A 27663-nucleotide genomic window follows, 5' to 3' on the forward strand; every position below is an offset into this window, starting at 1 on the left:
AAACAGTCACCAGAAGGACTCCAAGATTAAGTACCGTGGGCCCAGGGTTCAAGCCCTGGTCGGAGAGCTAAGATGCCAGAAACTGTTGGGGGAAAAGTGGGCGGGGGGCTGGGGGGGATGGTATTAGAGTTAACAGTCTCACCATTGAGGGAAGCTGCCCGAGAAACCTTGAGGATTCTATGTGACCCAGTGTGGAAATATGGCCTTTGGGCATCAAAACCCGTGGAAGTGAGGCAAAGAAAAGAAAACGTGCTTTAAATAATGTCAACGTTTATTATTAGGATGGGCCAAGGAAAAATTCAAAGATCCAGAAATTAAAATGAAGGCATGATATTTCGACCAAGAAACTGAATGAGGCAGATACAGGTGGACACGCAATACCCAATTCCCCCACCCCTAACCCTCAACCCCCGCGCGCGTCTGGGGCTTTAATTAGTTGCATGAAGCTTCCCTTGTGGCTCAGATGGTAGTCTGCCTGCCATGCAGGAAACCTAGTTTCCATCCCTGAGTTGGGAATCCCCTGGTGGAGGACATGGCAACCCACTCCAGTATTCTTGCCTAGAGAATCCCATGGACAGGGGAGCCTGTTAGGCTAGTCCATGGGGTCGCAAGAGTCTGACATGACAGCGACTCACACACTCTGTTCTCTCAATGGCTTTATTTCTTTAGTCAAATGGAAGTGCTCAGAGGCAAGGGCTGTGTCATTCTTTGTATCACTAGTTTTAGTGCTCGACACACAGTCGTGATGTTTCAATCTGACCAAACTTCTTAGGTCCACAAACTGCCTACGATGTGGACCTTCTTAGGTCCACAAACTCCCGCACCAAAGCAGAGAGGAGATGCAAGAGCAGGGCGGCGGCGCGGAGGATTCTGGGCACCGTGGTCCCCGCCGGCTGCGCAGGCGCACTGCCGTCCGCGGTCGCTCCCGCCGCCGGCGCCATTGCTGGAAGCCCTCACGCCCTGCTCTGAGAGCGCCTTGTCCTCAGGCGGCCGCCAGGTACTAGTTGCCCTGGCGCCCGGCCGGGTCCCCCTCACCCCCCCGCCTCGGCGCTCCGCTCCAGGCGGCATCGGGGGCGGAGCCGCTTCCGGTGGGGCCTCGGGCCTGGAGCTGACCCGCCCACCTCAGAGGCGGCCGGGGTCGGGCTACCTCAGAAGGCAGCGGCCTGGAGGCTCTGGGAGAGGGAGCCGGGCTGGGCGGGGGCGTGGCTGGACCCTGCCCTCTTCCCGGGGCAACGCCTGGACTGAGGAAGACGGGGCCGAGAAGGGCGTTGAGGGGAGCGGACGGGTTGGAGGAAGGAGAATCTCTCCGTCCTGGGTTTGGCAGTGTAGAGGGACTGGGGTTCGATAGCGGGAACCTGACAGGTGTCCCCCTCCTGCCTTTGGGAAGCGGAGGCAGCTTTTCCTGCCGGCGCAACTTCCAAATACGCAGCACAGGTTTTTTGTGTGTTTGTTATTGTTGCTGGGGCAACTTAAGTTCAGTTTAGTCGCTCAGTCGTGTCCGACTCTTTGCGACCCCATGGACTGCAGCACGCCAGGCCTCCCTGTCCATCACCAACTCTCGGAGCTTACTTAAACTTGGAGGACCTTAGTTCCCCGACCAGAGCTTGACCTGGGCCAGGGTAGTGAAAGCCCGGAGTTCTAACCACTGGATCCCAGAGAATTCCCAGAATGCAGTATTATTAACTCTAGTCTTGGTGCTGTGCGTTGCAGCCCTGGTTGCTTATTTTATTTTATTTATTTATTTTTTTGGCCGTTCCATGCAACTTGTAGGATCTTAGTTCCCCAACCAGGGTTGGAACCCGTACCCCTGCATTGGAAGTGCTGTGTCTTAATCACTGGATCGCCAGGGAAGTCCCTTGGACTTACTTATTTTGTACCTGGAAGTTTGTACCTTTTGACCACCTTCACCAACTTCGCAGCTGCCAACCCCCCCCCCCCCACTCCCCCAAACCATCAATCTATTCTCTGTATCTGGCAGTCTAGGGTGTTTTGTTTTGTTTTTAGATTCCACATTTAAGTGAGATCCTATGGTACCTAATTCACTTAGACTTAATATTTTTGTGTGGTGTAAGTTAGTAGTCCAGTTTCATGCTTTTGCAAGTCACTGTCTAGTTTTCCCAACACTATTTTTTGAAGAGACTGTTCTTTCCCTGTTGTATATTCTTGGCTCCTTTGTTGTAATTAATTGCCCATTTATGTGTGGGTTTAATTCTGTGCTCTGTTCTTTTCCATTAATCTGCATCTTTCCCAATATCATGCTGTTTTCATTACTATAGCTTAGTAACATAGTTTGAAATCAGGAAGCATGGTACCTCCAGCCATGTTGTTATTTCTCAAACTTGCTTTGGCAGTTTGGGATCTTTTGTGGTTCTATACAAATTTTAGTATTATTTGTCTCAATTCTGTGAAAAACGCCTTGGGAATTTTGATGGATTTTGAATCGAATCTATAGATTAAGTAGTATGGACATTTTTAACAACAATAATTCTTCCAGGCTTTGAGCATGGAACGTCTTTCCACTTAATGTCTTCAAGTTTTCAACGTAAGCAGGTCTATCACTTTCTTGGTTAAATTTATTCCTAAGTATTTCTTTTTTAAGCAATTGTAAATGAGATTGATTCTTAAATTTCTCTGTGGTAGTTCATTATTAGTGTATAGACACACAACAGACTTTTTTTTAAAGTTGGTTTATTATTTTGGCTCTGCTGGATCTTCATTGCTGTGCGAGCTTTTCTCTAGTGTGGTGAGCAGGGTCTACTCTCTGGTTGTGGGGCACAGGCATCTGACTGTGGTGGCTTCTCGTTGCAGAGCACAGGCTCCAGGGCTCTCGGGCTTCAGTAGTTGTGGCTCCCCGGCTCTAGAAGACAGGCTTAGTAGTTGTGGCACACAGGCTTAGTTTGTCTGTGACATGTGGCATCTTCCTGGATCAGGAATCAAACCCATGTCTCGTGCATTGGCAGGTGATTCTTTACCACTGAGCCACCAGGGAAGTCTCGGATGTGGATTGTTAGTGGAAGTATATTATACATATAAAGGAGGGACAGATTCACCATAATTCAGCATAGATCCCTTTGGGCCTCCAAAGCTCTGCAGAGTGGTAAGAATGTCAAACTGCCCGGGAAGCTCTTATTCAAAAGTAGAATTTCACAAGATATGGAAAGATCAATTCTCTCTGTGCTACTGCCCTTTTATATGCTTTGCAGCATCATTCCACAACTATGCACTTGTTAAGAGAATGTTTTCAAACCTCAAGCTCTTGTTTTCAAACCAAACTCAACATCAACAAGGCCATATCTTTAACCAAAGACAAAAAGCAGAATCAGTGCCTTGGGTATCTGAACAAGATCTCTGCCACTTTGCTTCTCCACAATGTAAAGCCTTTATTAGGCATATAACATTTTCAGTATAAGAGGACTACTGCTCAGTGCTTTGTGTACTGGATTCCACTTTGTCTTATATCGTTACTACTATCCTGCTCCTTATTGTTTGGTTTTGCCTGATATAGAAAGGATAGATAAAAGATCTATTTGAATGTGAGATTGAGAGAGGCATGTCAAGGTTTCTAATATCTTTTAAGTTTGGAGTTGTGGTGTTCTCTTTACATGAAGCTGAGGTCTGTGAAACTGTTAGCAAATTGACTCTTCACAGGAAAGACAGGAAAAAAGAGGTTATTAGATTATTTCAGTGTTAGGTGAGGAGGTGATTGTGGCAAGGAAAGATTGAATTGTTTTCTTTCACAGCACACAGCAAGTTGATGTAATGGAAAAAGTGTGGGCATTATAATTAGATTGATTTGGAATCCTACACGGCATTGTGTAAAATGGTTCTAAGCCTCAATTTTCTCATACGTGAAATGGGAATGTAGTTTCCATTGGATGATGTGAAGGTCATTGAGAAAGTAGTTTAAAAGCTGCTTGTACCATGTTTGATCTGCTAGCTGTGACTGCATTTAGTAGTATTAAGAGCTACACTAGTAAGAATAGTATTCCTTCACTGATATTGGGGGTTAACTTGTAATTTTTAGAGAGGTCATACTTACTTGTAATGTCAAGATTTCACCTTAGTACATCTGAGATTTCCAAGGCAAGATTGGTTTTCATGGCTTATTTCTCTTTCTTAGATTTGTCTTTGCAGGACTCCCTTTTTCCAGAGAGGGGAACCCAGAGGAAGAGATTATGGCTGCTGTAGTTTTTTCAGTTGGACCTCTGGTAAGTTGGGGAAACCTCCTCTGATCTGACCTGTTGTCCTGGTTTGAGAGCACGCCTGCTTTTCCCAAAGTTGTGTGACTTCTCTACCTCACCCATACCCCTTTTGGTAACTGAATCAAATTGTTTGATCCATGAAAACTGGGTTCATCATAGTAAAGTTTGTAATCTATAGGGAGATTCACTATGCATATTAAAACAAATATCAAGACACCAGATCTTGGAAACAATATGTGCACGATCTTGAGATATGATAGGAAGTCTGGGAAATTTACTTATGATGTTAACTTTGTATTGTTCCCAGGAAATTTCAGTTATTTATGCGATAGTAGAATGGAGTATTTTCCAATTGGAAAATTTTGTTTAGGAAACTTTGAAAAAAGAATATATGTACACATATGCATACATACACATACCTTAATTCATAGGGACTGTTCCCCTTGTGCCCACTCTTAGTGTTCTCCTCTTTTCTACCCATTAAGAAGTGATCAAGCTTAATAGATGACATGGAGAGAAAGAAGATGTTTAAGTCACAGTGCTTGGCTGTAGGGAGCTTACAGTCTCACTGAGGTAAGGTTTACAAAAGAAACAGTTACATAATTTATTTAGGTGAATGATAGTTGTTGAGCAGTATGATAAAGTTGATGAGTGCTATGTAAGAAAAGAAATGGTATATTAGTATGGGCTAAATCGGTCATGGAAAGCTCAGGAAGATGGTTAGATTTAAGCTGTGACCCAATTACAAGTGGATTTAAATGGTCATAAATTAATTGTGAGGGTACTTCAGATGAGAAGGCAAGGTTCTGAGGCAGAGAACAGTTTGATTCAAGATAGATATTTGAGAAAGGACTGAAATTTAGATGTTTAAGCTGAATCTTTTCATGTTTCTCTGAAGACATTTAAGTGTATATATGCATGTGTGTGTGTTAGGGTGTGTTTGAGGTGGGTAGTAATGTGATTAAAGCTGTGTTTTAGAAGTGACTTTTAAATAGGAGAGACAGAAGGAAAGTAGTCCAAATACAATTTGTTATAGTAATGATTCATAATAACCTGTAGTGGTGATCTTTTATTCTTGATAGCAAGAATATATAACATGTAAATAGTCCTTAAGACAAATCCTTGAAAAGATAAAATGAAAATCAAAGTGTTTCACTTTATTAGTAGATCTAAAGTATTTGTCTAGTATAGGCCTGATCAAACCCATCTCTAATTATCAGAAGTTGAGCTCAAATCATCACTGATTTTCTGGAAGCTGAATATTTGTACTTTTAACGTGAGAACTTGAAAGGAAAGAACTAAGATGACATTTTTCTCAATGAAATTTAAAAATAGTTCTGTTACCCTTAATTTTTAAAAATGGCACAAGATCCAAAATCAGTAAGTACTACTAGAAGGTATAGTAAAATTTCATTTAATTTATAAAGTCAGGTCCTTATAGGCATACAGTGTCTTAAGGTTTGGAAGAAAACAGTGTTGTGAGAGGTCCCTGAAATATTTCCTGAATGAGTACGGAGACATGCCCTCCAACCTCCAGCATGGTAATGATTCTTCAACTGTAGAAAACAGATGGTGTTAGTCGCATTTGAATATTATTCTTGAGTAAGATAGATAATTTCTGAGAAGCAAACTTCATCCTCATAGGAAAAAGAATTATGTGGCATCTAAGACCCCTTATATGTTTATTTTTGTTTTGATAGGTTATTTGTTAAAGCCTTTAAAATCTATACAGTTATATCTTTCTCAGTCTTGTGTGTGTCATTGTCTCAAACAAAATGAAAGAAAGTTATGATTGGATGTTGCTATGGACCTTAATTTCATCCCTAAATAAAACAGTAAAAGAGGTGTATATACACCACATCTGTGGTGGACTGGTGGTGCTTGTTGAGGCTGTGCTGTATGTAACAGGTAGTGAGTCATGGAGTGATCTTATCCTGTGTCCCGTCAGAGTCCTCAAGTTTTCCAGCCAGAGGAAGATCTTCACCTTCAGGCAGAAGAGCCAGAATTGGTAAAGGTAACACTTGGCATTGTATCTTAAGGGGAATGAAGTGACAGCTCCTCTTTTACTGCCCTAATTCTTAATGTTCCAATGCCATGGCAGGTTCACCATGTATACCATCTTGCTTGATCGGTGTGGTAACCCCAGGGCTAGTAGCATCAGTTTGACAGATTTCGTTTCTGTTAGTGATGGCAGCCCTAATTTGACAGGTGGTCATGTTATAATTCCTAATGAAAAAGTAGCCTGTGTCGCATACTTCACTTCTTGCCTACAGAGTTTCAATCATCTGATTCCATCTTATTACTGTGCAAACTGGATGTTTGCATAGGAAAAGAAGGGCAAGGGTTGATTCTTTCTCTTTATTTACCAGTCTCCAGGAATCCTCCAAAGTTGATCAATGAGTATCCTTTTAGTTTTATAATGAAATAATAATTTTAAATATATTGGATATTTTTGAAATCACAGTTATTGTTCTTATTGATGCTCAAGTCTTCCCATCTTTGGCTAGTGGGAACCTCTTTAAGTTTTCTCCAATGTCTTAGATATTATCCTGGTAGTCTTTTAGAGTTTCCTTGCTTTTAATTATGACAGAAAGTTCCAGGTCCTTGTTTCATTTAGTGGGATCTGTAGAGGTCACAGTCTAAACTGCACAGAAGTACCTTTTTGGTTATCATTTCTAGACCTTTTCAGTGGACAAAGCTAGGAAGTATGATGAGATATTTTCCTTAAACTATTTTGTGAGTTTATACCAATATTTCCAATTCAGTTTTGAATCTCTGGAGTTTATACATAATCTCATTGATATTGAATCTATATGTTCTTTCTCCCATGGCAGATTTATTAGCTCTGAATGATACCAGTATTCTAATTTGCTTTATCCAACACTGCACACACAATGTGGGTAAATGCTGTGGCTCGGATGGTAAAGAATCTGCCTGCAATGCAGAAGACCTGGGTTTGATCCCTGGGTAGGGAAGATTACCCTGGAGTAGGAAATGGCAGCCCACTCCAGTATTCGTGCTGAGGAATTCCATGGACAGAGGAACCTGGCGGGCTACAGTACATGGGGTGGCAAAAGAATCAGACATGACTGAGCAACTAACACACACACAACAGTTACAAAATAGCTTAGCATTTCCATCACTGCCACCAGCAATAGGATTATTTACTGAAAATGTGCTGTTTTTTACAGTTCTTTGTCTCCTCAGAATATATCTCTCAAGATATATACAGAAAAATTACTGTGTTTTAAAGATGCTCAAAATAGTTCCTCTCTAATGAATATGTATGCTACCAGTTGATTTCATTTTACTTTTAATTTTTAGGAATTGCTTTTTTAAATTTAGTTTTTCTTTTATAATAATATAAAGTATTTGTATGGATCAAAAGTCAAATCTACAAGGCAGGAAATATTCAAGGAAATCTAGCATCTGTTCTAGTTCTCTTCACTCTATTTCCTCCTTCCTCTAATAGGTAACCATTAAAACAATGTTATAGCTCATTCTTTGATTTTTTTTTTTACAAGACGCATATACATATATTTTATAACCAGACCAAAAAAGCTCCTCAAGGTCCCATGATTTCTTATTTTTCTTTCTCAGACAGCTTATAATATTCTATAACTACAATCTGAATGATAACCTATGTATTTTATTAAGCCATATTTTATAGAATAGAACTGAAAAAAAGTTGATAATATACATAAGGCAGGATTTTGAGGAAGGAAACATTTGGGTGGAAACTGCTAGTTTTCTTCCCCAGTTTTGTATGTATTAATCTACCTAATAGGTCTAACTGTACAGTCCCCTGAGGGATCTCTGTATTTATTTCAGGAATCAGTGACATTTAAAGATGTGGCTGTAGACTTCACATTGGAAGAGTGGAGGTTGATGGACCCTACGCAGAGGGACCTGCACAAGGACGTGATGCTAGAGAATTACAGGAATCTTGTCTCCTTGGGTAACGATAAGCTCTGTGCTTATGTACCTGCCACTGGACCAGTTTTACTGAAGATAATAGATTCTCTAAAATACTCAACTGGATTTTGGGTTAGAATTTAAGCATTAAAATCTCAGTCTTAGGGGCATATTGTTAAGAGTTATACTGTCTCTTGCTCTTAACTTAATGGTCTGCCAATTGTACAGTAAGAAATACGTACTTCATTGTAATCTTGGAGAGTGTTGACAGTCCCTCCGATTGAGGACTAAAGTTTTTTCCAGTCATTTCCAGAGTAAGAGTTATCAGTGCCTCTAGAAAGAATGAACAAATTTGTTTATTTTCTTTCTAAACAGATTATTTCCAAACCTAGGATTATAGTCTAGAGCTTCTTTGAGGTCCCTTTGTAATTCTCTGCCACACTGCTATACAGTAGGATGTTCTCCTGTGATGGGAATTTGCTGGATCTGTGCTGTCCAGTATGACAGGCAGTAGATACTGTGGCTACTGAGAACTTGAAATCTGGCTAGTAAAATGAAAAATTGAATTTTAAATTGTATATAATTTTAACTAATTTAAATTCACAGTTAAATAGCCATAGGTGGCTCTTGGCAGCTGCCTTGGACAGCGCAGCTCTAGAACTTCTCATAGCCACTCCACACAGGAAATAAAAGAGCGGTTGACCCTGGTTCTTGCTCATGCTGCTGCTGCTACTAAGTCACTTCAGTCATGTCCGACTCTGTGCGACCCCATAGACGGCAGCCCACCAGGCTCCCCCATCCCTGGGATTCTCTAGGCGAGAACACTGGAGTGGGTTGCCATTTCCTTCTCCAGAGCATGAAAGTGAAAAGTGAAAGTGAAGTCGCTCAGTCATGTCCTACTGTTAGCGACCTCATGGACTGCAGCCTACCAGGCTCCTCTGTCCATGGGATTTTCCAGGCAAGAGTACTGGAGTGGGGTGCCATTGCCTTCTCCGGGTTCTTGCTCATAGGCACAATCAAATCCTATTCATTTTTCTCTGAGCAGGGCTTGCAATTTCCAAACCAGACATGATATCTCATTTGGAGGATGGAAAAGGACCATGGGTGGTAGTGAGAGAAATTTCAAGAACCCCCTTTTCAGGTGAGTTAATAAGAAACTGGAGGATGAGATTTATTTAAAGTCAGTGGGTCATGGATGGAGCAGAATATTTGAAATTCTGGGTGGTATCTTTGTTCAAAGCTGTCTCAGAGGAAAAGATTCTCCCCATCTCGTCCTCTCTCCTTACATCTCCCTCCTTCCTTTTCTCCCTCTCTCCCTTTTTCTCTCCTTTTCTCTCTCCCTCATCTCTGCCCTGTACTTGTAGTCCCCGTCCCATCCTATTTTATTTTCTTGGGAACATGATTTTCATAATTGTTCTTTCATTTCTTCTTCACTCTTTCAATTCTCTCCTCTCCAGTTAACTTTATATTTTTCTCATTTGTTTAACTATTATGTATCTGATATCTCTTCTTTCATTTTCCTGAAAGTACTTTCTTAAGGATCATCACTGATTTCTTTTAAGCTAAACCTGTTGACTGATTATTTAACTTTCTTCACTTACAAGCCTGCTGAACCCCCCTCCACTCTTTCAGGATCTTAACTTATTGAGAATATGAACAATAAATCAGTTGAGAATCAAAATACAGTATTTACCTATTTAACCAATATTTACCCTTTTAACTAAGATTATTTTTCTTCTACTTAAAGAACACCTTTCAATACTCTCTTTTATTCAGATATGCTGGTGTCATATTCTCTCCATTTTTCTTTTTCCCTAAAAAAAAAATCCTGTCACCTTAATTCATTTAGATATTTAAATCATCTGGGTTTTAGTCCTTGGGTTCTAGAGTGGTCTTTTTTTGGTGACCCTGAATTCAGACCTTTGTCCTACCCTGTGAATTCATTGAAAGTTCTACTTAACTTGAGTTTTAAAATCATCAAACCATTTCTTTTTTCATAAAACCATTTTACTAACCACAGATTTTGATTCCATTTTTTCTTAAATTTAGATGTGATTACTTGGAAATAAATTAAAAATTTTCAAGAAGTTTGAAAGTGTTTTAAAAAGTAAAATATTAAGTTTGCATATACAAATAAATTATAAGACCACCACCACCCAGTATAATTGTTTAAGAAAAGTTTGAAACTGTGAGAAATTTTCTTAAGACCCATAAAAAGGTTGCAGAACTACTCTTGATAAAAGTAATTGTCGTTATTTGTAATATTCAGAACTATATTAATTTTGACTAGTTCAGCCTACTTTCTGAAAAATCAGTGTCTTCCATAAATGTTCCATTAAAAAGATACAGAAAAGAATATTTTTTAAAAAATAACATATGTATGTATAACTGAATCAGTTTGCTGCACAGCAGTATACTTTGTATACATTATACATTGTATAATGAATCAACTGAACTTAAATAGATAAATACAATTTTTTTAATCTACTAAATTGAGAGCAAAAAAAAAAAAAAAAAGATACATCTGAAGACTTGACGAAGCTATTCTGACAAGGAAATGTCAGAAAAAGCCCTCGCAGAAAAGCTAGTGAAGAAATAATGAGAACAAGTGGAAAGTATTGTTGGGGGTGAATGTCTGGTTTGTGGAGTAAATGGGAATCAAGGAAGTAGTTAACAGCTTTTCAAGAAGCTCTCTAAAGAATTTGACTCTAAAAGGAATGAGAAAAAGAAGAAATATTTGAGAAACTTGGACTGTAGAAGGGTTACCAGGAATGAATTTTTTTTAGTAGGAAGAAAACTCCTGAATTACTGCTATGGTTCTTTGCTCAATCAGCCACACTTAACCCTACCTCCTTCTTCATAGAAAACAAGGCCAATTTGCAAGTGGTTAAAAACATATGTTCATTATCAACTCAAGCTTCCCTTTTGTTATGCTGTTAGTACAATCTCCTCAACCTGAAATAGGAGTCATTTGATTTTTCTTTTTTTCCTCCCAGAGTTGGAGACCAAACCTACAACCAAGAATACTATACCAACAGAAGATTTTTCTAAAAAACATTTATCACAGGAGGCCATTGTAGAGAAACTCACAGAGAATGGTCTATGGGACCCTGGAATGGGAGGATTATGGAAATGGGGTGACAGGATACTGAGACTGCAGTATAGTCAGCAGAGTCCTGTGGGCCAAAGAACAGTTAAACACAAGGAAATCCCCACTATTCAGAAAGGCTTTGAGTTTGGATCTCCTCTTCTTCCAGAACCAGAAGTTATCGCAGAAGAACCCCATGGCAAATACCAAACACATGATGGAAGTTTTACAGAGGGTTTAGATTTGATCACAGATACCCATCTGAGAAAGGAAGTTTGCAAGGATACAGAAGGCAACAAAGTCATAAGCCCGGCCTCAGAACTCACTTTAGGGAAAAAACCCAATAATAAAGAAAAGCCCTATAAATGTAGTACATGTGAAAAGGCCTTCCGTTATAGGTCATTACTCATTCAACATCAGAGAACTCACACTAAAGAAAAACCTTATGAATGTAATGAATGTGGGAAAATGTTCAGCCAGCCTTCTTATCTTAGTCAACATAAAAAAATTCACAGTGGAGAAAAACCCTATAAATGTAGTGAATGTGGAAAGGCTTTCATTGCTTCTTCATCACTTATGGTGCATCAGAGAATTCATACTAAGGAGAAACCTTATCAATGCAATGTCTGTGGAAAATCTTTTAGCCAGTGTGCACGCCTTAATCAACACCAGAGAATTCAAACTGGAGAGAAGCCCTATAAATGTAGTGAATGCGGGAAAGCTTTTAGTGATAAATCAAAACTTGCAAGACATCAGGAAACTCACAATGGAGAGAAACCCTACAAATGTAATGATTGTGGGAAAGCCTTTAGGAATAAGTCATATCTTAGTGTACATCAGAAGACCCATACTGAAGAGAAACCATATAAATGCAATGAGTGTGGGAAATCTTTCAAGAATACCACAATCTTTAATGTTCATCAGAGAATTCATACTGGAGAGAAGCCCTTTAGGTGTAATGAATGTGGAAAAGCCTACAGAAGTAATTCCAGTCTTATTGTACATATCCGAACTCACACTGGGGAAAAACCCTATGAATGTAATGAATGTGGGAAAGCATTCAATCGTATAGCAAATTTCACAGAACATCAGAGGATTCATACTGGAGAAAAACCCTATAAATGTAATGAATGTGGGAAAGCATTCATTAATTATTCATGCCTTAGTGTACACCACAGGATGCATACAGGAGAGAAACCTTATAAGTGTAATGAATGTGGAAAGGCCTTCATGCGTTCTTCATCTCTAATTATACATCAGCGAATTCATACTGAGGAGAAACCTTATCTCTGTAATGAATGTGGGGAATCTTTCAGAATAAAATCACACTTAACTGTACATCAGAGGATTCATACTGGTGAGAAACCATATAAATGTACTGACTGTGAGAGGGCATTTACCAAAATGGTAAATCTCAAGGAGCACCAGAAAATTCACACCGGTGTGAAACCCTACACATGCTACAACTGTGGAAAATGCTTCAGAACTAAGTCATACCTTATTGTACATCAGAGGACCCACACTGGAGAAAAACCATATAAATGTAATGAATGTGAGAAAGCTTTCACTAATACATCACAGCTTACTGTGCATCAGAGAAGGCATACTGGAGAGAAACCCTATAAATGTAATGAATGTGGGAAAGTTTTCACAAGTAACTCAGGCTTTAATACCCATCAAAGGACACATACCGGGGAGAAGCCATTTAAATGTAATGACTGTGGCAAAGCATTTAGCCAGATGGTACACGTTACAGAACATCAGAAAATCCATAGTGGAGAGAAACCCTATAAATGTGATGTCTGTGGAAAAGCCTTCAGGAGGGGTTCATACCTTACAGTTCATTGGAGGACACATACTGGAGAAAAACCCTACTCATGTAAGGAATGCGGGAAAGGTTGTATTACTCTATCACAGCTAACTCTGCACCAGAGAATTCATACCGGGGAGAGGCCCTATAGATGTGAAGAATGTGGAAAAGCCTTCAGAACTAACTCAGACTTTATTGTGCATCTGAGGATGCACACTGGAGAAAAACCCTATAAATGTAGTGAATGTGGAAAAGCCTTTAGGAGTAGCTCCAGCCTTACTGTACATCAAAGAACACATCAGAGAGAAATTCAGTTAATATAGAGAACAGCAAATCATCATTCAGACAGTAATAAGAATCTTATAAACTATACATTTTATGAATGTGGGAAAACATCCAGGAGCAATTCACCAGAAAATACACACTGAAGAGATGCTTTATAAGAATGTAGAAAAGCAGTTGGTCATCTTAAATCTTAGAAATTATAAGAAAATTCATAATAAAAGGGGCATGTGAAAGCCATCATCCAAATTTCATATTTTATTCATTTAACAAGTTGTCTTCAATGATTTGCTTATATATATTATATATTATTATATATTTTTTTATATATTCCTATTGGCTTGTCTATATTATGAATCTGGAGGTGCTCTTAATGTATTTGAGATATTAATCTTTTCTCACATGTGTTCCACATGTTTTTCTTAACCTAATATTTGTCTTTGTATTTTTTATATAGTAAAAGATTGTAAGTCTTTAATTTTTTATAGTAAAACATCTTTTCCTTTTTATATTCCTGATTTACTCAGTTAAAAGGACCCATGTAATCCCCAGGTTATATAGAACCTCTTAAATTTGTTTCTAAGATTTTTATAATTTTATTCTTTACACTGAGGTTTGGACTAGATGGCTGTTCATAGAAAAACAACTCCAAATGCATTAACCTATGACAATATTATGAACCTAAATAAATAGTACTCGGGGAAGTGCATATTAAAACAACCCATGAGATGTTACTTCCACTTCATGGAGTTGGCAAAAATTAAGAGATGTTTTGCTAGTGGAGTTTGATAAACCATATACTCATACAAGATAGTTATATCAACTTATATTTCCACTTGCAATCCAGCTATATACTTTTTAGATTTTTAAGTAAAAGTTTAAAAGCATTTTGACCCAGCAGTCTCACTTTGAGAATTTGCTGCACAGAAATAGTAGCATCAGTGCAAAAGTATATGCATAAATAAGGATGTTTGTTAAAGTATTATTTGTAGAGACAGAGATGAAACCCAACTGGAGACAAAGTGAATGCCAATGAATTGGGGAATGGGTGAATTAACCTATATAGCCATACCATGGAACAACATGAGAGTAATTTTTTTTTTTGAGAGTAATTTTTAAAATGAGGCATATTTACACTAGTTGACTAAAAGGTGTTTCCACAATTTTTTGGTAAGTAATTGCTTTATTACAGAGATGTATATGTACAAAATTTCATTTTTGTTAAAGTAATGATCACATGCATTTGTGTGTATATGTGTGCATGTGATTAGATGAGCATGGAAACAGGTAACAAGAATATACACCAAGCTGTTAATATTGGTTACCTCAAAGGGAGGGAGAAAAGGAGAAGCATGAGATAAGTGCGGGGAAAGACTGGGATAACAGAAAAATGTAAATGCAATGTATATGGTATAAAACTATGTATTTGTGTAAACATGTGATAACCATGAATGAAGGGATGGTCTCCAAAAAGTTAATGACATTCATTTCAGATTTTTTTGAGAATCCAGTGTTTTTTTGTTTGTTTTACCTTTCTGTGTTTTTCCATATTTTTCAGTTTTTCTTTCCAGTGAGCATGTAATATTTATGTAAACATTGAAAACCTATTTTTTTGTGAAGCTAATTTTTTTTTTTTCCTGTGGGCACCTGTCATGTCCCAGGAATTACCCTGGATGCTGAATATTCCTTGGCAGGGCAGGAGTGGTCATGGATCTTAAGAGCTTGGGAACTGGTTTGGATGCTGCCTAAATTCCAAAGAAATTATCCAGTGTTTCACCACCACCCCTCACTCTCTCAGTTTCATTTGGAGGAGGTAATAGAAATTTCAGGTAGATGCAAAGTATATCCAAGAATATCTGGAACTTGTGTCCAGGTTATAGACCAGAAGGCTTGCAAGCCTCAGGACAAGTTCCACTTTCAACATGGCACCAAAGGAGATCACAGTGGTGAAAAGGTCTGTGTACAGCTCCACACAGCACTGCATTACTGGAGTATAGAGAGGGAAACAGCCAAGGACTCCCAAGTTCATTTTAAAGTATTAGAGGGCCCAGAAGTGGGCACCGGTCCAGGTACTGGCCCTCCCTTGGTGCTGTCGGGCCCGGAGCCGTCTGCAAGCCCCTAGTTGTTGCTCCTGGTTCTTTCAGGTCTACGTGTCTGTTGTTCCCAGCTCTCTACTGGCCTATAGAAAGAGGAGGAACCTGTCCAGAATCCCCGCAGGACAGGAAAAGGAGGGGACACTCAACATGGAAAAACTCTGCAGTGAAAATGAAGCAAAGCCTGAGAACCAAGGCAAGATGGAAAACGAACAGCCACTGGATGCAGGAAAACCAGGAGCAGCTTCTACTAAGGAAGACAAAGAAATGTTAGAAAACAAGGGAAGGACAGATCACAAGGGAAAGACAGATAAGGTAGTATTAAAGGTTAAGGAAAGGCCAGAGAATGAGACAAAGCCAAAAAAAGGAAACCCAGAGAGCCAAGGAAAGCCAGTGAGTGAGGAAAAAGCAAAAGAAAGAAAAGCAGAGAGTGAGGGGAAGCCAGAGAGTGAAGGAAAGCCAGTGAGTGAGGGAAAACCAAAAGAAGACAAGCCAGCCAGCGAACCAAGGGAACTAAGGGCTGGAGGAAAGCGCCCAGCTGGGGAGGATGTACCCAGGAAGGCCAAAAGAAAAACCAACAAGGGGCTGGCTCAGTGTCTCAAGGAATACAAGGAGGCCATACATGGTATGCATTTGAGCAATGAAGAGATGATAAGAGAATTTGATGAGATGGCCAGGGTAGAGGATGAGGTGAAGAAAACCAGACAGAAATTGGGGGGGTTTATGTGGATGCAAAAAAAGTTTACAGGACCCCTTCCACCCATGGGGCCCACAGGAACTCAGGGGTGGCTGTAGGGCCCCGCAAAGGGGCTTTGAAGACATTCCTTTTGTGTAGTGCCTCTGGCAGGCATTTCCCAGGCCTTGTGCTTTATTTAAACTTATGCTAATCCTATACTTTAGGTGTCGCTCTCATTATTCAACTGCAGCCCTCTGTTTCAGTAGCAGATTTTCATCCATTGCATGAAAAAATGTTTATGGTGCATTGTAAAATTAAAAACAAAAATAGTTTTCAGAACCATATATATGGCATCAGTCCATTTTTTGTAAAACTACAAAGATACTTTACTAGTGATCCATGTACAGGAAAAACTGAAAACTGTCTACTAAAAATCAACAGTGGTTAAAAAAATAAAGTATTAGAAATACTTTCCAATACTTAGTATTGGAAATACTAAGAGAGTCCTGCAGTCAAAATGGGAACCCAGAGGCTGTAATCCTGGTCCCAGAAGGCCCTAACAGACCATGGACCTAACCCCTGAAAAGGACAAGGCATGTAGGGCAACACTTTAATGGAGACTGAAGGAAAGTCAGATTTCCTCCCACAATGTTGTGAAGGGGATCTCGGGTGAGTGATGGGAACTGTCTCCCTAAAATGAATTTGACATTGTGGTTAAAATGACTATTTTGATTGAATTTTAATAGTGAAATGTATTAACTATTACTAGATGTGTCTTCTTTGGACAAAACGTACCACTTTCTGATTGGAAAGTTTTGAGGGTCTAACCCTGAAATACTACCCTTAAGAAACAATATTGTCAAACAGTCTGCATGACATGATACCAACTCTGTTGGCTGTTCCTCTCTGCCTTCAAACCCTCATCACATCTATACCCCATCTGCCTTACCTCCCCAGGAAAAGAGCAAAGCAGTATGGTCAGCAGGTTAAAGTGACATTAGAACTGAAAGATGTCCTTCGGACTTGGGGGCACAGATAATTCAGGGCACCTTTACTAGAGCAGTTCCATGAACTGGAAGGTGCCAGAGCCTGGTTCCAGGGTGTAGTGTTATCATGTTAGAGGTTTAATCTGCATCACCTTACGCTCTACTGATGTTGAGTCCGTTTCTAGGTGTTTACTGGCTTCTTGAATATCCTCTCTTGAGAAGTGCCATTTAAGACTTTCTCCCATTTTTGAATTGATAACTCTTTCTGGTTATTTGCAGGTTATTAGAATGTCTTTCTATATTATAGATATAGTTTTCTTTCAGTTTGTGTCTGCATGGTGTGTTAGGCAGAATTCTAAATTGCTCACTAAACTTCTGGCCCCTGGTATGCAAGAGGTTCCCAGTTACTCGGTCAAAGACTAATCTAGGTACTTTTGTGAAGGGATTTTGCAAATATAACTGAAGTCCCAAATCAGTTGACTCAGAATAATGAAATTACCCTCAGTGGGCCAGACCAAATCAGTTGAGATCTTAAGAAGTGTGGGGCTCCTCCTAGTGAGTGAGATTGGGAATATGAGGAGGAGTCAGTGTGAGCCATGTTCTTCATTGCTGACCTTGAAGACAGAGGGGCCACATGACCAGGAATGTGCACCCTGTAGGACCTGAGAGCAGCTTGTGACTGAGCCCAGCAAGGAAACAGGAACATCAGTCCTGTAACTGCAAGGAGCTGAATTTTGCTAACAAGTTGATTTAGCTCAGAAATGGATTCTTCCTCAGCCTTCAGACAAGAATCAACCCAGCTGACTCCTTGATTTCAGCCTTTGAGACCTGAGCAGAGAACCCAACTTCACTGTGCTTGGACTCCTGACCCACAGAGCTGTGGGCTAATAAACAGTTGTTGTTTTAAGCCACTGTTTCCATTAATGCGTTATGCAGCAGTAGAAAGCAAATATACACGATATATGTCTTTCTCCTATTTTTTACTTTTAACCTAATCTGTGTCCTTATATTTACAGTATGTCTCCTGTAAGCAGCATCCATTTAGGGTCTTTATCTAGTCTGACAATCTCTGTAGTTTAATTGTTGAGTGTAATCCATTTTAATTTCATGTAATTACTCATTGGGTGTAATTCTGCTTGTATTACCTTGTTTCTTCCGTTTCTCCTTTCTTGCTTTTCTTTGTATTAATTAAATATGCTTCATTATTTCATATTCTACTCTGTGCAACTTAATTATACATTTAGTTATTATTTCGGTTGTTACCCTAGAGCAGCAGGACTATTTTCATAATCTAAGGCGTTATTTACCTTTCTCATTCTCATTTTTCATACTCATTTTCTCATGAGTATAGATTACTGTTTTTCAGAAGTTGCATGGCATGAGATATTGCGAAATATTTAACGCAAAAGAAGATCTCAGAATTCAGCCGTCTTCTGTTGAGCCATTGTTACTGAGTGAACTGTGTCCCTTACCCCTCAAATTCATGTGCTGAGACCCTGACTCCCAAGTGCCCAGGAATGTCTGCTTTGGGACATAGGCCCTTTAAAGAGGTGATAAGTTAAAAGCCGCCTTTCCACAAGGAGGCTTTCCTTGTGGCTCAGATGGTAGAGTCCACCTGCAATGCAGGAGACCCGGGTTCGATCCCTGGGTCCAGAAGATCCCCTGGAGGAGGGCATGGCAGTCCACTCCAGTATTCTTGCCTGGAGAAGCTCATGGACAGAGAAGCCTGGTGGGCTACAGTCCATGGGGTCACATTGAGTCAAACATGACTGAGCGACTAACATACAAGTTAAAAGGAGGCTGTTAGGATGGCTCCTAAATACAGTCTGACTGGTGTCCTTATGAGAAGAGGAAACATGGATGGACAGAGAGTCCACCAGCAGTGCACACTCAGAGGGACAACCATGTGACGAGGCCACAGGAGGGTAGCTACCAGCAAGCCAAGGAGAGGGGCCTCAGGAGAAACCAGCCTTGCAGACACCTGGCTCCTGGACTTCTTTCACCAGAACCGTGAGTAGATAAACTCCTGTCATTTAAGCCATTTTGTCTGTGGTGCTTTTGTTATAGCAGACCTCACAAACTATTCCAGTCAGGCATTAAAAGAGATTTGCAAAAAATTTCAAACACCACCACTCTTAGCACTAATTTTTTGTTTTGAAGTTTTTTTTCAAAAATATTTTTCAGTATCATATTGTAAGTTTAGTATTTTTAATAAAACAGTAAACATTTTTCCAATTTTAGTTTCAAATACAGTAAATATTGATATAATCCATAAAAATAAAAAGTCTTTGGTTTCCTTAATTTTTAAAATTTTAAGGTTGTCCTAATATTGAAACATCTGAAAAATCATTACCCCTAAAATGTCTTTGACTCATTGGAGCACTCTTGAAATTAGTATTTCAATATTTCAAAGCAATGAAAAAAAATAATGGTTTAATTCCCTTGATACTCTGCCTTTTGTTCCATTGTAGTCTTATATTTTATTTCTATCTGTTTTAAACTCCAAAAGATACCACTATCACTGTTTTAAACAGTGTTTACTCATATTTATTCATGTATTTGCCTATTCCTGTGTTCTTAGTTTTTCCCTGACTTTCCTCATTCTAACTGGATCATGTTCCCTTTGCCTGGTTATCAGAGCATCCAGTGGCTTATCTCAGCTTTTGTCTTTACTGTATCTTTTTTTTTTTTTTTTTGTATATTTACTTTGCATTCATTTAGGTAGGGTGTTTTCATTGGGATAAGGATTCTAGTCTTGGCATTTGCTTTTCATTATAGCTAGTTTGGGGGATCTTTTTCATAACCTAAAATAAAATGGCATTCCATTGTCTCTCACTGTGGTCCAGGTCTCTCTTAAAGCTTCGTCTATCTCCCACCTTTCTTCTTTGTGTGCATCAAACTGTACACCTCCACTGTCTTAATCTGCTAATAAACCCACAGTTTGAATTTTTAACTTTAGTTAGATTTTCTTTATTTCTGGAATTGTCATCCTGTCTTTATGTGGATTCTAGGTATCTGCTCAAATTCTCCATTCTTTTTTCATGAATATATTAATAATATTTATTTCAAGTCCTGGACAGTTAACTACAGTAGCTACACTTTGGAACCTACTCCTATGTCTGTTGTTTTTCTTGCCATCTAGTCAGCTGTTATCTTTTTTTTTTCTTTTAATGGAGAATATTTGCTTTATATAATTTTTTAATACACCTACTAAATATTAGTACAATATTTCATTTGATGCCAGCTATTGTAAGTATAAAAATTGCAGAGATCCCTGGTTTATCTTCCTCTAGAGAGGATCAGGTTTTATTTTAACAGAGTACTAGTGGATCACATTAAAGTTGGTCTGTCTCGGTTTTGTCCTTGCTCTAGAGCATGGTTCTCCTAGAGTCTCAGTGCAAGCTCCAAGGCATTTACCAAGCCCGTCTCACTTGGTAGAGCTTGATCTTGAACTGTAATCTATATCTTCCTTGTACTGTGCCAGCTGCTGAAATCAGCTCATCCATTTAACCTCTCCTAACCTCACTTTCCCAGGTGGCTTCCCCGGTGGCTCAGAGAGTAAAGAATCTGCCTGCAATGCAGGAGAACTGAATTCAATTCCTTGGCTGGGAAGATCCCCTGGAGAAGGAAATGGCAACCGACTCCAGTATTCTTGCCTGGAAAATCCCATGGACAGAGGAGCCTGGCGGGCTACAGTCCATGGGGTCGCAAAAAGTCAGACACAACTGAGCGACTAACACACACACACAGTCTCACCTTTAAAAGGTGCTGCTTTTTACAGGGTTTCTCTTGTTTCACAGCTTGGAAGTCAGCTAAAGGTTTGAGGGGAAATAACTGTAAACCTTTCTCCTCTAGGATATTACCCCTTTGTCTTCCAGCGACACCCCTAAACTCTGACAGTAAGAGCAAAATTTTCTCCCTGGGCTCCATAAACAGAGGAAAAGCCAGGTAAATGTAAGCCCAGCTCCTACACTTCATTTCTATCCAAGATCTAAGTTGATGTCCATCAGCTTCTGTTTAGTTGCTCAGTGCTGACAACACAAGCTTAAATTTTGAAGCCCTGGTGGCAGAGACGGAAGCTCTGTGTATACGCCCATCGTCCCAGGCTGCCCCTTCCCAAGGCTTGTTCACTTTCTATAACTGCTGACTGTCCAACCTTCCAGCCACAGGCTCCCCAGTGCTAGGTCCCTAATATGGTTACCACTCCACTAGGAGACCAGTCAGACACTTGGTGGCAAGTTAGTGCCACTGGATCCCTTCTGTTATGAAAACAACAGCAATTCATATGACTGAATCAACTCTCTAGCTATTTGCTTTCCTTTCCTGCTTGCAAGGTCTCAGACAAAACCACTCACTATCTTGGGACTCATAGAATGTTTGATTTATCCACATGATAACATCCACATAATAAACAAGGAGCTTTATCCTTCTTTATCCTTTATCCTTTGTCAAACTTTACAGCAGAGGAGGTTAACAGAGTGTGCATAGTCTCACAGGATCCACTAATCGTATCACCAGCCACGTCCCCAGAAGCTTCCAGGGTGATGGACACTGGATCTAGAATGGCCTGTTAAAAGGCATGCCGTAAGTGCCAGTGTAGGCCACACTTTGTAGAACAGTTAATTCAGGAAACACATTGATAGTCATTGATAGTACCTTTGAGATGTAAACTACAACTGCTGCCAGGGGACCAGGCAGCAACAAGACTGCTGCAGGGATATCTGATCCTGATCTCTAGGAAAGGGTGGGACTGTTACTGCAGTGGGGGAAGGGAGGCATATGTTTGGCACCCAGGTAATTCCCCATTGTCTTAGAGTAGCTTCTAGTACCAACTTACCCATCTTGGTGGTGAATAACGCACACAGCAGTCATAGCCTGAGGAGCACACGGCAACCAGGGCCCCAAGGATGAATGAAGGAGTCTTGCCACTGGGTGAGCCACCAGGATGAGTGCAGGTGCTGGCTGAGGTTGAGGAGGCAACAGTGAATATAAATTACAACCTTAAGACCAGCAGCAGGAGGAGAGGAGACTGTAGTTCATCCCCCTTCTTCAGGAAAACAGACCCTCCAGAATCCTGGTGTTGCCTCTCCCAAAAGTTACATGAAGTGAATCCAAGTGATGAAACAGTGGGCTGCCCAGTCCCCACTTTCAGAACTGAAGTGTTTATTCTCCACACCCTAGACATGCTGTTGGCAGGCAGTCCTGAGGTTGAGAGTCACCTCACCCCTGAAGCAGACCCGTTCCTGGGACAGCCCACATCCAATGACTAGTTGACCCAGGAGTAGAGATCTGGCCTTTCCACTTAACGCTGAGGCAGTTGTGAACTTGGAGCTCTTCATGGGGTCACTGAGTCTGCATAACAGCCGTCTCCTCTCTCTACCCAGTCCTGCTTCCTTCTCTTGTGATCCCAAAACCCTCCATGCAAAGATCCACTCAGAGTCAGCTGGGGAACCCAACCTAGGGTATTCTTCCTCCTTCCTCTCATATTTCAAAAATCTAGACTCTGCTTCTGGAAAAGAGTAGCTAAAATTGCTGCTGATTCTTCAGTGTTACAAACAATTTTAATAACCCTACAGGAAAATATCCTTAACTGTTTTCCATGGGGTCATAAAAATGGAATTTCTAGGACAAAGTGCACATATTAATAAGGCCTTTTGATACACATGCCAAATGCCTTCCAAAAGCCCTGACTCTGACCAGTTACATATGAGGGTGCCTCCTGCCCCCATATCTTTGCCAATACTGGGCAATTGCATCCTTTTTAATAATTGCTATTTTGACACTGCCTTCACCAAGTTGGAGAATTTTTGCATCCCATACAAATTGGAAAAGGAATCTCCATGTAAAATTCTTTCCATGTAAAATCTCTATACAGTCCATGGAATTCTCCAGGCAAGAATACTGGAGTGGGTAGCCATTCCCTTTTCCAGGGGATCTTTCCAACCCAGGAATTGAACCCAGGGTCTCTGGCATTGCAGGCAGATTCTTTACCAGCTGAGCTACTAGGGAAGCCCATGAAATCTCTAGAAGAATCTTCTCTTCCTCTAGAAGAAGGAAATGAGCTTTTGAGAACAGCAAAATAACTGAGGAGAGCAGGATCCCAATCTTCAAGAGAAAACTCTCAACTCCTGCCAGCCCTCTGTACCAGGGATTTCCCTGAAACCACCATGTGAGCAGAGTACCACCCTGTCACTTTAGGTGATATTTTCACCATAGAAAATCCTGACGTTCCACATCCCCAGGCAGTAGATACACCAGGAAACCCAGGTACATCCAGAAATGTGATAAGAGGATCAGTGCAACAGCAGATTCTAGACTTGAGTCTCCTGAGGAGAAAGCTGTTGTCTCCCTCACAGTGATTTCTCTGTGGGGCCAGTGCTCATGGCTTTCCAAGGCAAAAGGGAAGGAAGTTAGTGTAATCGGGCCAGAGCTTCTAAAATTTATATCCACATTGTCCAGAAAAAAAAAAAAGTTAAATCAACATTCACCATAGGGGAAAATTGGTGAGCAATAATAAACAGAACAGTCAATAGAAACAAATCCAGAAATGATCCAGACCTGGAGTGAACAGTCAAAACTGCTGTGATTCATATGTTTAGAAAGCTAGAAGGAAAGAGGGTTACAACTGATTTTTAAAACATCTGGGATAGAATATTTCAAAACAATTAAAATCTGCCAGAAATCAAGTGGAAATTTTAGAACTGCAGGATAAAATATTTGAAATTCATATTACTAAACAGAAACAGACGGGCATTGAGAACAGACTTGTGGTTGCCAAAGGCAAGAGGAGTGGGAGTGTTGGATTGGGAGTCTAAGATTAGCAGATGTAAATTATTATATGGGGCTTCCCTGGTGGCTCAGCAGCAAAGAATCCACCTGTAATGGAGAAGAGACGTGTTCAGTCCCTGGAGAAGGAAATGGCAATCCATTCCAGTACTCTTGTCTCCAGTACTCTTCCATGGACAGAGGAGCCTGGTGGGCTACAGTCCATGGGGTCACAAAAGAGTTGGACACGCCTTGGTGACTAAAAACAAACAAAAACAAATAGATTACTACAACCTTCAACAATTTTTTAAAAACCGGTAAAGGGGAGAATCTGATTACTCCTGTATTTGAAAAAATCTCCATTTGGTATTTTGGTAGATTTTAACTGTACCAATCTGGTAGATAAAATTTGATATATCTATGCAATGGAATATTATTAGGCACTAAAAAAGAATGAAGTGTTGATACATACAGCAACAATGGGTGAATCTTGGAAATATTATGAAAAACTATGGGAAAGTGGTTGAGTAAGCTATGCTTGCATCCACACCAGAAAGTACTGTGTAGCTATAAGAAAGAAAAGAAAGATCTCAACAAACTGTTGTGGAGTGATTTCCTTTTCGCTAAGCTAAAAAAAGCAAAATAATAATTATAGTGTGCTATCCTTTATCTAAGAAAGAAAAGGGTGTAATAGAATAAACATATACCTGCCCATTTGTGCAAAAGAATGCAGGAAGGATCAACCAGAAACTGAAAACATTAGTTACCTACAGCTGTAGTTGGTGAAGAGCTGGAAAGAAGAGGGCAATGAGTCTGGGTAATAGAGATGACAAGAGAGTGACACAGTTTTTAGTATACCCTTTCACACAGCTCTGGCACTTAGAACCATGGTAATATTTTACAAATGCCGAAGTTTAAAGAAAATAATTAAAAGTAATCAGGGAGTATGTGCCTGCATGAACCAGAAATGGAATATAAAAGTAACAACCTAACTGTACTACAGATAAATAATATAACCAGGCATGAAGGACTTGGGGAAGAGAAGAACTAATGTAAATAACTTTGCAAAACAGTATTTTGCCTGTAAAGCTAAAGGCAAAAACAAAAAGCCATACACATATAAGGTAATCCTCTTAGTAAATCTTTTCTTACAGGTGCATAGGTTAGTAATTCTGAAACACGTATATGTATGTTTGCATATGTATAATAAGTGCATATATTATGACTAATGAGAGCTGTGTTTCTCAGTGTCAGAGAAGCTTCAAAGAAAAGGAGGGTGACAGCCCATTGTAATGAGCACACCTAACAACCAGATCTTGATTTCATAAAACCATACTCCAAAAACATGAACCAGAGCTCCTTGGAGAAATGGTTTTCTGGTTAATTCCTGATGCAGGGAAACTAAAAAATAATCCTGGGATATCTTGTGTCAGAAACTAAAAAAGTGCTGATACAGGATGCAGATGTCAAAAGGCCACATAAACCAACCAGAAGGACTTGGAGCCAAAGCTGGGAGACTTTCAGAAACATTATTAAAAATGATATTCTGTGGATTAAAAGAGTTTCCCTGGTAGCTCAGATGGTAAAGAATCTGCTTGCAATGTAAGAGACCTGGGTTCAATCCCTAGGTTGGGAAGATCCACTGGGGGAATAAATGGCAACCCACTCCAGTATATTTGCCTGGGAAATCCCATGGACAGAGGAGCCTGGCGGGCCCCAGTCCACGGGGTCGCCAAGAGTCAAACAGGACTGGGCAACTAATACACATGGATTAAAACTATAAATTTTTAAAATATCCATGAATCTGTATTGATGCAAATAAATAAATGAATATGTAATACCTAAGTAAATGGAAGAGAAGTACCAGTTCTTCTGTTTTTGTTTTCAACTTTTTAGTCCTGAGGGAATCTTAGTTCCCCAACAAGGAATCGAACCAGCAGCCCCTACAATGGAAGTGCAGAGTCTTAACTAACCAGCCACCAGGAAAACCCCAAGAAGTACCACTTCTTTCCCATAGAAGAATTATGTTGATGAACATAGATGGAAAAAGGGAAACAGAAAATGACCATGAGACAAACACCACAGTCATAGTTGTTGCAGTCAAGTCTGGGTGCTAAAATTGGTGCAAGTTTGAAGAGAAACAGCTTGCATAGCCTGAAAGCATTTATCCCCGAAATATTTATTAATTACCAAGGGGGAAATAGTAGCATACAGCAGAGGACCACCATGGAAAGCATAACTAACTGATGTAAGTCAGCATTCTCTAGTAACAAGACACATTGACAACAGAAATGTGAAATCTGAGAACGGGGTGGATGAAAAGTGACACACGCCCCAGACAGAACACCACCATCAGTTTTTACTGATGCGCATCTGAGTGATAAAACTGTGAAGCAAGGAAGACCTTTCCATAGACATCCAGGTCGATTGCTTGTGGGGGAGGAAGGCAGATGTCAAGCTCTTGGGGTGGCTGGCAGGTCTGGGGGGAGCAAGGGTTTGCGATCCTTCTGTTTTCTGCCAATTTCTGTAACTGCTGTACTTTACAGCAAAGGAGGTTTAACACACACAGGTGGACACTCATGTATGTGGTGGTGGTTTAGTCGCTAAGTCGTGTCCGGCTCCCCATGTATCCTGCCAGGTTCCTCTGCCCATGGAATTCTCCAGGCAAGAATACTGGAGTAGGTTGGAAATCTGGAAAGAAATACATCAAAATGCTTTACAGCGGGTGGTGGGATTATTGATTTTAATTGTTACTGCACTCTTATGTAATGTTCAAAAATGACGGGGGATGGGGCGAGGGGTGGACACAGGAGCATCTAATTTTTTGCCAAGTTCCAAAGTCACCTCCTAGCTGTGCCCGCCAATTTCCGGTTTTGTTCCCCTCTTTAACGGTTTTCAGCGGCGGCAACCCGGTACCGCACTCACCGCACCCCCGCACCGGCCGGACCTGGGGTTTTGCAGCTGCTTCCCCGCCTGGGCTTGGGTGGGCCAGGAGTCCTGGGAGCTCGCACAGCCATGTCCCCCGCCCAATTCTCGGTCTTTTTCTGCTTGACCAGAAGTTCACCCGGAAAGCAAAGGGTTTAGTCCGAGAAGCGACCTGGATGGGCGGGACTGAGGAGCCTTAAAGGATCAAAATTCAGGTATTCTTTGTGACCCCGTGGCGCAATGGTAGCGCGTCTGACTCCAGATCAGAAGGTTGCGTGTTCAAATCACGTCGGGGTCATAGCTTCTCATTTTCCCACCGAGCGAACCTAGGACTTTGAACCGCTTAGGATTGGTTCGTGCTTCTGCGCTCCTATTCCTCTGCAATAGTGTCGTTTTCTTATCTGACAGGGGTGACTTGGAAGACTCCTGGGGGTGTGAACTGAGCACTGCAGCCCCTTGTCACCCGAAGAGCTATTTTAAAAAGAGATAAACAGTACAGGCTTCCCTGGTGGCTCAGTTGGTAAAGAGTCTCCCTTCAATGCAGAAGACCTGGGTTCAATCCCTGGGTCAGGAAGATCGCCTGGAGAATGAAAGGGCAACCCACTCCAGTATTCTTGCTGGGAGAACCCATCCCATGGACAGAGGAGCCTGGTGGGCTACAGCCCAAAGGGTCCAAAAGAGTGGGACTGGACTGAGTGGTTAACACGCAAACAGCACAATAGAAGACAGGACAAGAGAGTTACTGGGAAACTAAATGTAAATTACTTTTAAACACATGAAAATAACTTCTTTATATGGTTAGAGAAATGCAAATTAAAATTCAACAAGTTATTTTTAACCTGTGAGACTAACTAACCTATGATCAAAAAGCTTTTATTAAATTGCATTGCTCACATACTCAAAGCTATGGAGATAAAGGAA

At 40.5% G+C, this 27663-nt stretch overlaps 2 protein-coding genes and 1 non-coding gene across 3 annotated transcripts; all 3 read left to right on the plus strand.

Moving 5' to 3' along the window:
* The first annotated feature begins 917 nt into the window (after positions 1 to 917).
* Positions 918 to 13539, plus strand: ZNF624 (zinc finger protein 624). Its single transcript, XM_043903915.1, has 6 exons — positions 918 to 997; positions 4121 to 4208; positions 6151 to 6216; positions 8034 to 8160; positions 9163 to 9258; positions 11114 to 13539. The coding sequence occupies exons 2-6, from the start codon at positions 4176 to 4178 to the stop codon at positions 13336 to 13338; spliced, it is 2547 nt and encodes an 848-aa protein (XP_043759850.1). The 5' UTR covers positions 918 to 997; positions 4121 to 4175; the 3' UTR covers positions 13339 to 13539.
* An 805-nt stretch (positions 13540 to 14344) lies between these two features.
* Positions 14345 to 18247, plus strand: LOC122694770 (transcription elongation factor A protein-like 4). The gene has a single exon (XM_043903916.1). It carries the CDS (start codon positions 15541 to 15543, stop codon positions 16183 to 16185), a length of 645 nt encoding a protein of 214 aa, XP_043759851.1. The 5' UTR covers positions 14345 to 15540; the 3' UTR covers positions 16186 to 18247.
* An 8721-nt stretch (positions 18248 to 26968) lies between these two features.
* On the plus strand, positions 26969 to 27040 carry TRNAW-CCA. The gene has a single exon. It is a non-coding gene; the product is annotated as a tRNA-Trp (tRNA).
* Positions 27041 to 27663: the final 623 nt, after the last annotated feature.

The sequence above is a fragment of the Cervus elaphus genome, chromosome 5, assembly GCF_910594005.1.
Source record: "Cervus elaphus chromosome 5, mCerEla1.1, whole genome shotgun sequence".
Lineage (NCBI taxonomy): Eukaryota > Metazoa > Chordata > Mammalia > Artiodactyla > Cervidae > Cervus > Cervus elaphus.

What these genes read in the sequence shown, in the direction of transcription:
- ZNF624 (XM_043903915.1), top strand. Translation starts at nt 4,176, where the DNA reads ATGGCTGCTGTAGTTTTTTCAGTTGGACCTCTG. An exon ending in CAGGAATCTTGTCTCCTTGG is followed by an intron (nt 8,161 to 9,162) that starts GTAACGATAAGC and finishes TTCTCTGAGCAG; the next exon opens with GGCTTGCAATTTCCAAACCA. An exon ending in TTCAAGAACCCCCTTTTCAG is followed by an intron (nt 9,259 to 11,113) that starts GTGAGTTAATAA and finishes TTTTCCTCCCAG; the next exon opens with AGTTGGAGACCAAACCTACA.
- LOC122694770 (XM_043903916.1), top strand. Translation starts at nt 15,541, where the DNA reads ATGGAAAAACTCTGCAGTGAAAATGAAGCAAAGCCTGAGAACCAAGGC.